At 43.8% G+C, this 11,047-nt stretch overlaps 1 protein-coding gene across 1 annotated transcript; it reads right to left on the reverse strand.

The window, feature by feature from the left end:
- Window positions 1-603: 603 nt before the first annotated feature.
- On the reverse strand, window positions 604-10,800 carry LOC115816149 (zinc finger MYND domain-containing protein 15-like). Its single transcript, XM_030779118.1, has 14 exons — window positions 10,548-10,800; window positions 9,828-10,077; window positions 9,384-9,581; window positions 8,275-8,435; window positions 6,867-7,025; window positions 6,418-6,510; window positions 5,945-6,061; window positions 5,682-5,770; window positions 4,897-4,998; window positions 4,423-4,552; window positions 4,001-4,059; window positions 3,719-3,879; window positions 3,032-3,274; window positions 604-655 (listed from the first exon to the last, which is right to left on the reverse strand). Exons 1-14 carry the CDS (start codon window positions 10,798-10,800, stop codon window positions 604-606), a joined length of 2,067 nt encoding a protein of 688 aa, XP_030634978.1.
- Between the last annotated feature and the right edge of the window lie 247 nt (window positions 10,801-11,047).

The following is an 11,047-nucleotide window of genomic DNA, read 5'->3' on the forward strand; positions in this document are numbered from 1 at the left end:
TCTCTTAGACCCGAGTTTTTCCCTCTGTCCTTTACCTTTTAACCCAAAGCGAGTACAAAAGGTCGTCTCGATGCGACAAAGTTAATATTTTATTTTTGTTGTGCAGGTTGTTACGTGTTAGTTTATTGTAGTATGGTCCATGGTGGTAATATTGTAATTTTAATTATCTCAAGACTTCGCCCCTATTATGTCACATTTCCTTCGGCATGATTAGTCAATAAATTTCAATAGTTCCGTTCCTCTTTTCTTGTCATTTCTGCGGGGCTGCTTGGAGACAGTCACTGGTTAAAAATGGCATTTTTGAGGTTATCTTTGCTTCACTTAACCAGCAGTTTTCTTTTTTTCCCCCCTCAGTATTCCGTTTTGAGTCACTGATAGTTCCCTAGTCGCATCTCATAGATCACTTTGAAACTAGGTCATGCGTCGCACCGGTCGCCCTCTGAAACTGTAACCCCTCAATAGGCAACCCTATGCAAAGTCCTCGGTGCATAATTCATGTTCCTGCTTCATTTCTCAGGTTCAAGAACAATAAGGATTTAGTTGCATTCTATGGTGCGAAAAGAGCTGCCCTTCGACAGAGGTTTAACAGTAGCTAAAACGTGGTCAGGACAAGGTCATGCGCCGGTGCGACGGATTGTTCAGTTCCTCTTTAAATCTATATGCGACATGAATATCGCTTATCAAATATAGCGGAAGAAATACACACGTACCCTCCGTTGCGGCTTTTTCTTCATTTGAGAGGGGAGGAAGAAGAATTTAGGATTTATTTCATTCGTGGCCGGCTCAATTCGACCGTTGTAGCAGTTCTCGGTGCATCGCTTGGCCGCATTTTTATTCCCGAGCGCTAGCACACAATTCTGAATGCATGTCGGTTCTCACACTCTCACGGTGATCTTCTTTCGACGTATTGTCCTTGACTCATCGTTTGAAGAGTCGACGATCCTTAATATGAAATGCAGTGGGGAGCAGACAGAGAACGAAAGCCAAAGAATACCATGCATTCATTGATTGGTTCTTCCTGAGTTCCGTTACTTAATCAACCGGCATAATCCGTCTTTACCATGAGCTCACGGGGTCTGGCGGTCTGACGTCTCGCTTGAAACGCGATGTTAGGTCCACATAGCCTTACCGACAGCTCTGCGCTGTGATTTCATAACCTAACGAAGCGGACGACAGCAACCCTGCAACGACAGCGACCCAGTCTTGCGTTTCGGACAAGTGTAGGATTCGCAGTGCTGGTCAGTAAGAACACCAGTCGACGGACTCTTCACTGCTCACAATCGCACTGAAAAAAGAGCAGTTTGTTGCATTCAAAAGCGCTAGTTTTTGTTCCCATTAGAGACTGTTAACAGTTTTACTATTACCGCTGTAGCAAATTTCTCTCTCTCTCTCTCTCTCTCTCCCCTCTCTCTCCGTCTGCTCGAGGCAACAGAATTTGCATGGTCTGCGCTGGCTGCGCGCTTCTAAATGACTACTTCCCGTCACTTAGGTATGCAGACCATAATAGACTGTACAACTAATTAGCATATTCTGTCTCTAAAGCGATTCAGCCCTTGCACATTGCAGGTCAAATAAAGTTCCAGTGTTGCTTATTTATTTATTTACGACCAAGGGAGTAAAACGCGACTGAAATCTAAAGATAAGGCAATTAATTGATCAAAGCTGACGACGTTACAACAAGGAAATAATGAACGTTTTGCAACAGACATGGGATGTGTGAAGGGATACGCTGTTAAGGTATTGCTAAATATATAATCAGAATCAGAAACTTTAACAATAGGGCTATTTTGCATACATTTTCCACATTTTACTCTCTGTCCTTGCCTGATTTCAAAGTCTCTCTCTCTCTCAGCATTGACGGGGATCATAATAAACCAGAATGACTTAAAATCACTATACACACCTACATCAGTGGAGATCTAATCTAGAGTGTAAAGGAGTCCATGGTCTGATCAGTGCTTTTAATACTCTCTCTCTCTCTCTCTCTGTTTGTCTGTCTCGCTCTTTCTCTGTCTGTCTGTCTGTCTGTCTGTCTCTCGCTCTCTCTCTCTCTCTCTCTCTCTCACTCTCTCACTCTCTCTGTCTCTCTGACGCTCATTGTTAAAACCCATTCGACCATTTCTCATTACATTCACAAGCCCACTCTCTCTCCACCTCCACCTATTATGTGTTTAACATTTGACAAATAACTCCTGATGGATTCTTCAGAAAGAGTGCAAAATATCCATCCGGCCTTTTAATCAACAACCACTCCCACCTTTCTCCTCCCTTCTCCCTCCTCCTCCCCCTCTGCCTTCCCAGGGACTTGTGGTCTTGGGCTGGGCACTGAATTGTGTAATGACCCCATTGTGATGCTGGATACTGGAGCTTGTCCATTGTGCAGCTGTTAAACTCCAGCTAACACACAGGCCAGTCACTGTCTCCACCCACAGAGATATATATCAGCCAATCAATGACTGGAGAATTATAAATGCCCTTTTACCAATCACTCGCATTTGCATACTTTACTGGTATACCAAACGTTTACAGCAAACGAATCAGAACCAGTCTGGGTCAGTGTGTGTAAAAGCCAAACGGGAAGAAGAGGCAGAGTAACAGGCCAGAGATGACAATAATGACACTTAACATGAAAGTAATCTTAAATGTAAAATTGGCTTTGTAGTCGCTCAGTCTGTAGTGGAACATTCTAGAATCGGGGCAACAGGACGATACAGTGTCTGAGTCGAAAACACACATGCTCTCTTTCACATACATTGAACAGCCATTACAGAGGCGTGGAAAAGACTTCTCTATCAGTTATCACCATGTACATTGTATGCTGAACAAAAATAGTTCTTTATTGTAGAACATTTCTGCCTGTCATGTAGTTTATAAGGTGTCATGTGGTGTCACTGGTCCACTCCTGTGCTTAGTCCATATCTATTTAACCCTGTCACTTCAGCTCAGTCACTCTCTCTGACAGTGTGGTCGAACATGTGCATGCATGTGTGTGTAAGTGTGTGTGTGTGTGTGTGCACATCTATATACGTACACATGTGTGGTTACATGTCTATTTGCGTTTACGAGGTGTGTGCCGGGCAGGCCTGCTTCCTCTCCTTCCGGTTGGGCTTGGCTTTTGCCTGGGGCAGGTCCTGGCACTGTGCAGCTCCCTCTCACAGTTGCTGGCTGCTGTTGGTCAGCCTGCCCACAGGATTGGAGACTGGTCACTGAGAAGCGCTGTGGGCAGGGCACCAGAGATTTGTAGATGAGGTGAAAGATGAAGGCATTAGAGAACCTGAGGTAGCAAGTGAGAGAGAGAGAGAGAGAGAGAGAGAGAGAGAGAGAGAGAGAGTGACAGAGGGGTATAATTGCCCTCATGTACTCTATTCAGCTATTGTTCCTTTCATTTCACCACTTCAATCAATTCAGCATTTCATAATTTTGCATTACTGTTCTATTAATTGATTCCCAGGTAGTAACCTAAACACTTGTAAGAATGAGAAAAAGTGAATAGAGCAAGCTGAATGGAATGAAAATAAATAGAGCCAGATGGATAAAAAACTTCATGGTTGGATGGATGGTTGGACGAATGAATGGATGCATGGATGGACAGATAGATGAAAGAATAGATGGATAATGGGAAAAAGCAAAGAGGAAAGCAAAGGAGATGCAAGGTTGTACAACAGCCTCCAGTTACCGCAGTTAAAGAGACAGTGTGAGTTCCACTGCCAGTCATTACCAGGGCAGGAGGTTGTCCCCTCCGCAGATACGCAGGGGGCAGCGGAAAGGGTTCATGTGAGGAGGGGTGAGAGCGCCCCCTGTGGCAGAGTTCATGACCTGCAGGCTGGACACACAGCTAAGTTCACTGGGCTCACAGAAGTAGGCAGGGACCCTGAGAGACTGGAAATCAGTATAGGAATTACATACACAACTACACAAAAGTCTACACTGTCACACATACAGACAGAGAGAGAAAGAATGTGTGTGTGTGTGTGTGTACGTGTGTGTGTGTGTGTGGTACCTGCAGTCGAGGCAGTGTACTGAGCCAGGAGTCATGAAGAGGGAACGCTGGTCTGAATCCTGCGTTGCACACACACACGCACACACACACACACACACACACACACACACACACACACACACCACACACACACACACACACAGTCAACAGGATGGCATTGTCTTACAGTGTTTGTGTGTAGTTTTTGTCTCACTCAGAGAGATGACTCACACACAAACATTGGCAGTTCTGGTGGAACTGCACAGTTTCCTTCCATCTATTCAATAACGCACAGCATTCACGCAATGCAAGATCTCGCTCTCTAACCCACACAAGCACACAATCACACACACACGCAGTCACATATACACTTGCATACATAAACACATACACACACACGCACGCACACACACGCACACACACGCACACACACACACACACACCGATCACTAAGTCTGGTTTGGGGCCTTGAAGCATGTGATAGGGCTTGCTGTGCACTCTGATCCGAATGCTTCTCCTGTTTACCCTCTCCTCTGAGGTCAAGTCAGGGGTCACCAAGGTCAGCTGGCCATTCTGTGTCAGAGAGAGAGAGAGAGAGAGAGAAAGTTAGAGCCAGGAGACAGTATTCCATCCAGTCCAAAACTGCGTGTGTTTTTGCCAGTCAGACAGTGTGCCTGTGCTGCGTAGAGAGTAAATAAGAAGGTATGTGCTATATTTCACTACATTTGATACTGTGTGTGTGTGTGTGTGTGTGTGTGTACATGCACGGTGTGCGTGTATTTGTGTGTTTCTGTACATGCCCTGTGTGAATGTGTGTGTGAGAGAGAGAGACAGACAGAGAGAGTGCATGCGTGTGTGCAGGCATGCGTGCGTGTGTGCCTGTGTGCGTGTGTGTGTGGGTGTGTGTCAGTGATCACCTTCCTCTGCAGAAGGAGCTGCTGTCCGTCGCTCTCTGGGGGAAATCTGTCTCCAGAGAACAAGAGCTCAAAGGTAACATGGGGCAGCAGCACAGATAGCTCCTATCAAAGCAATGCAACACAGGCAGCCAATCTCAGACCAGTATACAAGCACCTCAATACCACTCCAAGCTACAGCAGTCCTCCCACTACTCTGCCATTATTTATCAAAGCATTTCTATTTATGTCAGCTGTTCATAGACATTAGGAGCAAAACAAAGATGGCACCTTCTCTGTCCATATTCTGTATATGATGTAGACTCAAACAAATCACGTTCAGAATTTCAGTTGAGTTTTGTCCTGTTCAGTCTTCCACTGAATTTTTGGCCTCACTGAAAGTGAATGACTCCAGCCAACTCTGTCCCACAACTCCTTTTTCTTTCTTTCTGTTTTTTTTTTTGTTGTTGTTGTTGTTGTTAATGTATGCCAGTCACTTAAATAACACAATCGCATCCATCTTTGCCACAAGATTTCAATTTACAAAACTAAATTTGGATTCACACGCCGGTCTGTCAGATGAGAGATTTGAACTGAGCCCGACTGCTCCCATTAAAAGACGTAGATATCTTAAAAAAAGACATCATTACTAGAATCACTGGGGCGCTCTTGTAAGGTCAGGCCAGAAGGCAGAGGGATAAGTCACTTAAATGAAGAGTGAGGCTAATTGTGTGAGAGAAACAGACCAATAATGGCCTGAGTAATGGCCTCTCGACTTCTCATTCCCATCCAGAGACTTCCTGCCTTACCCAGAAGACCATTAGAGAGTGGAATTCCCTGTAGGACTCAATGATGTGGATCTTCAAAGACTGTTTCTTCAGAACATTCAGCTCTGGGACTGAGAGAATATAGATATGTCTGAATAAACACTTCAAACATAAGATTCAGTTTCATGACTTTTTCTCTCTCTACTCTCAACAAAAAATCAGTACTTTAATGTAACGCATTACTGTAACACAACATTGGGACTAATCTAACAAACACACACAGACACACACACACACACACTCACAGTCACGAGGCACCAGAGAGGTGATGATATAGTAGACTGACAGAGGAGAGCTGAGTAGGGGAGCGATGGGAGACGACAGGCTGAGACCTCTCCAGCTACAGTACTGAGACCAAGACACTGACAGACAGACAGACAGACAGACAGACAGACAGACAGACAGAGAGTATTAAAAGCATTGATCAGACAATGGACTGCTTTACACTCTAGATTAGATCTCCACTGATGTAGGTTTGTGGATTTAAGTCCCTCTGGCTGATTATGATCTCCATTAATGTTGAGAGAGAGAGACTTACACTAATGGACAGTGGAGTAATGGAGCAGTAACACTGCTGGTTTAACATTCAGACAGCATTGCTGTATTAATATGGTGCTTTACCATATGGCACTACCATGAGATGGATACAGTAACTGCAACGTTGTAATGATGACGTTATAATGTTGTTTAAATGTTTTGGCAGTTGAGTCTTTAATACCTAATGGGTGACTGAGGCTTGGGGAGTTGTGTGGAATGCGAACGAGCAATATATCCGCTTCCTCTTTCAATGAGCCATATGGCTCCATGTGACCTGAGGAAACACACACACACACACACACACACCCACCCACACACATACACACACAGACGACCACGAACATGACCAGAATGCTTAAAAATGCCTTTGTTACTTTCTATGAGACACATTAACATATTTAATATTCATTGCTAAAAGGAATTTCTGGGAAGTAAAATCACATCGGTCAAGACTAATGTATTTCAGTCTGAACAAATGTATTTTAGATTCTTCACAATCATGAGTGATTTGGTAAAACTCCAACACATTTAACCTATCCGCTGGAATTTTGTAAATTTCTGACGTATCTGGTTATTGGATGTTACTGTGAGCATGTTCTGTTGGTCACTGAAGTTTTGGGATGTACCAACCAGACAGCCAGAGGGGAACTGGATCTCTGGGATGTTCCATTCCATGGTGAAGCTCAAAACGTGGAGACCAGACGAGCAAACTCCAGTGCCGCCAGTAACCACTGTCCAACTTATTCTTCTCCAGAAAATGCTCCATGTCAAAGTCCACAGCTGTTGAGTCTTTAACAGAAAAATAGAGAGAGAGAGAGAGAGAGTGTGTGTGGGAGAGAGAGAGAGAGAGAGAGAGAGCACGTTCTTTTCACATGCTCTAAAAATGCAGTCAACTTGATGTATTCATTACAAATGTGAAAGTGTGTTATGAGAGTACATGACAAACTATAGTGTGAGAGGACATGAAAAGTCATAGAAATCTATAGGGCCGTTTTCTTGACCTTTAGCGCTGATGCTAGTAAAAATGAATGGAATGTATGTGGAAATGATAATCTTGTAACACAGACGTCATTTCAGTTTGGATCCCTGTGCTGACATCTTTTTATGTAAGAAAAAATGGAACACATCTGGGTCCATGTGGGGGAATTCTCTCTGCTTTTAATACTGGCTTTTAACAAACCAAACAACAAGGGACCTGTCAGAGGTCAAAGTTATTGAATAATACGCTACAAATATGACACATATTTGTACTTTAGTACTTTAGTACTTTAGTTTTAAAAGACTCATAGCTGTCACAGCTTTGACTTTTCAAGACAATTTAAAGTTAGTGGTTAAACTATCTTTGCTCATATTCTCATGCTCACTGGAAATGCAAGAACTTTCACTCCATTAAATACATTTTTTCACAGAACTGGTAACAAACATAAAAACTATTATACAGCAGTTAGTTCTGTTGAGTAATCTGATTGGTCCAGTGGCATTCCATGAGTGCTAATATTAAGTACAACAGCACTGGGATGTTTTACTGTATGTATCACTCCATTTTACAGGTGTGCCGACATAACCATCAGTTACACAAGATCATAACTTTAATCGCACTGAGCGACAGCACAAGTATAGATTTTCATGAAAATAACATTTGACCGATGTTATGAAAACTCATCAGGAGACAGTTCATGTGGTGCTTGATAGCACTTTCATTAGCTGCTGGAATCCTGACGGAATTGTTTTTGTTGGCAGAGCTGTATAAGTGCCACAAATGGCAAAAATTATATTCTGTTGTCTGAAGCAATCCTTTCTTGACAAATAGGCTTGTTTATAGGACTGTTCTAAAAAAGCAATATCACACTTAATGTTGTGCTATTAGATTGTATTTCATCGCGACCTGTGATTATCTTCAAGACTTGGCCCCTGTACTTGTGCCTACTCCAGAATCACAGCTGGGCTGATATCCAGTATAACAGCACTCACTCTTGTGTGATATGGCTTAAGTGTACACAGTGCCCCATTAAGCCAGAGTGGAAGAATGCTGGGATACCTTTGGCATAGGAAAAAGGCAGGGCAGCCAGCTGGGGCTCGTGACTCATAAAGAGAGCCAGTTTCTCACACCAGTAGTGGTGACTGGAGTCCTCCGGACACCGGCTAAGATCTGACTGGGAACACTGGTCTGAACAATACAACACAGCTTTGCACTGGGGGCTGAGGGCATAAAAGGGTTAAACAGGGAGGGGGAGAGAGAGAGAGAGAGAGAGAGAGAGAAAGAAAGAAAGAAAGAAAGAAAGAAAGAAAGAAAGAAAGAAAAAGAAAGAAAGAAAGGGTGACGGAAACATAGGGTAGAGAGAGGGTTCTCAGGCCAAAGCGGCGCCGAGTTGGGGCCAGAGAGATGAAAAAGAAGTGGAAGAGGCCAAAGCCAAAACCCAGGAGGGGGGTGGGGTTGAGAAACAAAGGCACGAAGAGCAGATATTGTGAAGAATTGTTACCGGCAAGGCCCAAAGTTAAAGTTGCAAAAGAAGAAATGCAAGGAAAGACACAGGAAAGAAAGAGGTCAGAGAGATAAAATAGTAGTAGCGAGAAAAGAGAAGAGTGTGGAGATAAAATGAAAAGTAGGTTAGCAGTGGACGTCAGCAAGAGCTTCCTCAAAAGATGTGCAGACAAAACCAACTTCCATTATCGGGAAACATGATCCAAACCACACAGTAAAACAAAGACTGGGCACAGAGAGGGCACTGTTTTCCCTGTTCTGAAAGATAAAGTAGGTTATGAGCTTGTAATATATAGTTTAAGAAGTGCGTAACATAATATAATAATAATAATTTAAAAGTTTATAAGCCAAGTATGGTTTTCAGCACAAAGTGAAACCAAGGTTAAATGTTTAACCATCTTATGGACTTGTATAAAACCTCTCTAAAACCTATTAAACCTGTGTGCATTTGTGTGCATGCTAATGTGCGTGTGCGTGTGTGAGAGAGATCTGCCCTAAATATCTTTGTTATATACTCATTAAAATACAGTATAGAGCCATTTGAAAGCAGTATAGCAGTATGTTACTAGAGGACTATGAATGTGTCTCACATGAAAGTCTCTCTACCCCCCCCCCCCCCCCCCCCCACCTCCTCCTCGCTCTCATTCCCTTTCTATTTGCCTTACCATGGTTTGAGCTGACATGGGAAAGAGTATTTCTTACACATGTGGCACTGGCGTAGCGGGGGCCAGCGCAGGCTGAAGGGGATGGTTTTTGGGGCCCCTGTTTCTTGGTCCATCTCTGTTGGACCCCAACCACCTAGAGCCTCAGGTGCAAGGTTCACATTTAGAACTGAAAGAGTTCTTTCACTCCGACCCAACAACCTGAGAGAGAGAGGAGGAAACGGAAAGAGAGAGAGACAGAGAGAGAGAGAGAGAGTGGAGCCTGAGGTAGTGCTAAAGAAATCTGGGAAAGAAGTTTTGTCATTATCAAAAGACCAGAACGCCAGCTCTGTAGGCACTGGTGGAAAAAGAGTAATGTGGTCGTGTGTCCAGCTGTGAGCAAGTCTGTGTTTAGGGGTGGAACTAATTGAAACCCATCTGTGTTGGAAGGGGGAACGTGATATTCACCTGTGTAGTTTCTTGTTGCTGACCCGCAACATTTCTGGTTGTCGTGGTGACCCACCGCACATTGGGGTCTCCATTGAGTGACGCAGCAATCCCAGCATTCTTAGTGTGATAGACACAGCACCCTCACTGTCACCTCCGGCAACCTCTCCCAATTCCAAAGAGTTGGCCCAACCTCGCGGGAGGACATCGAAACCCAGCAGAAAACCAGAGGCATCCGTTACCATCAGCACACTCTCTCCATCACAGTTCACTATGAAAGAGAGCCAAAGAGAAACAGTCACACGTTCTCCAGTCAAGTTCTGTATCGGTTCATTTGGTTTGACTGATTGGTTCATTGACTGACTGATTACAAAGTATGAAAGAAATAACAAATACATCTACATATTTGTAAGTAAACAAAATAAAATGAAAAATTACTTATGTTATTGGGACTTTAATACAATGCAGAATCTCTAATATTTGTGACAGTGAGTCACACTGATTTGGATTGTAAGGAGTAAAACAAAATATATCATTGTTTGATCTTATCTTTTAGTCTAAAAATTCATTCAGTGCCTATAATATGGGCACCTAGCAAAGTTTGTCCAAACACAGCTGTAACATCCCAGAATTAACGCTAACATTAATTGACGATTGTTGAATTGATAATCAGAGGGTGTGCTGGAGTTCTGAGTTAGAATAGCCTACTTTGGCACCGTTGATCAAAAGTCAACCCCCTACCCCTCAAAGCCACCTGAATTTCCACTATGGCTCTCCAAATCTTACGTAAACATGACGGGTCAATCCCTGTTTGGCTTAGCCGTGTTTGGGCGGCAGGGGGCGGCGTTGTGCAGTCCATCAGGTGGAGCAGCCACTGAGGACTCTTGCGGTCGACGGGGAGTTTGCTGTATCTCTGTGCACTCTGCTCATTTTCTCCGCTCCTCTCTACGCGTCCGCTACGGACCGCCTGATAGCAGCGATACCACTGAGCCATAGCCTCCGAGAACGCAATTAGCGGGTCACGGTAACCGGACACTAACTCCATCTGTCAGGAAGAAAAGCAGGTAACGAAACTAAGAAATGGCCATAGCACTCTCTAATAGCCGAGTATAAAATAAACCATCAACCACAGGGATGTCAGTGGAACGACATACCCTACGAGCAAAAAGACCTAACAAATACTGAGGGGAAAAAAAGCAAAAACTAAACCAAAAAGCGCCTGCGAGCCCCTTTTTGGCAAA

Source organism: Chanos chanos, chromosome 7 (genome assembly GCF_902362185.1).
Source record: "Chanos chanos chromosome 7, fChaCha1.1, whole genome shotgun sequence".
Lineage (NCBI taxonomy): Eukaryota > Metazoa > Chordata > Actinopteri > Gonorynchiformes > Chanidae > Chanos > Chanos chanos.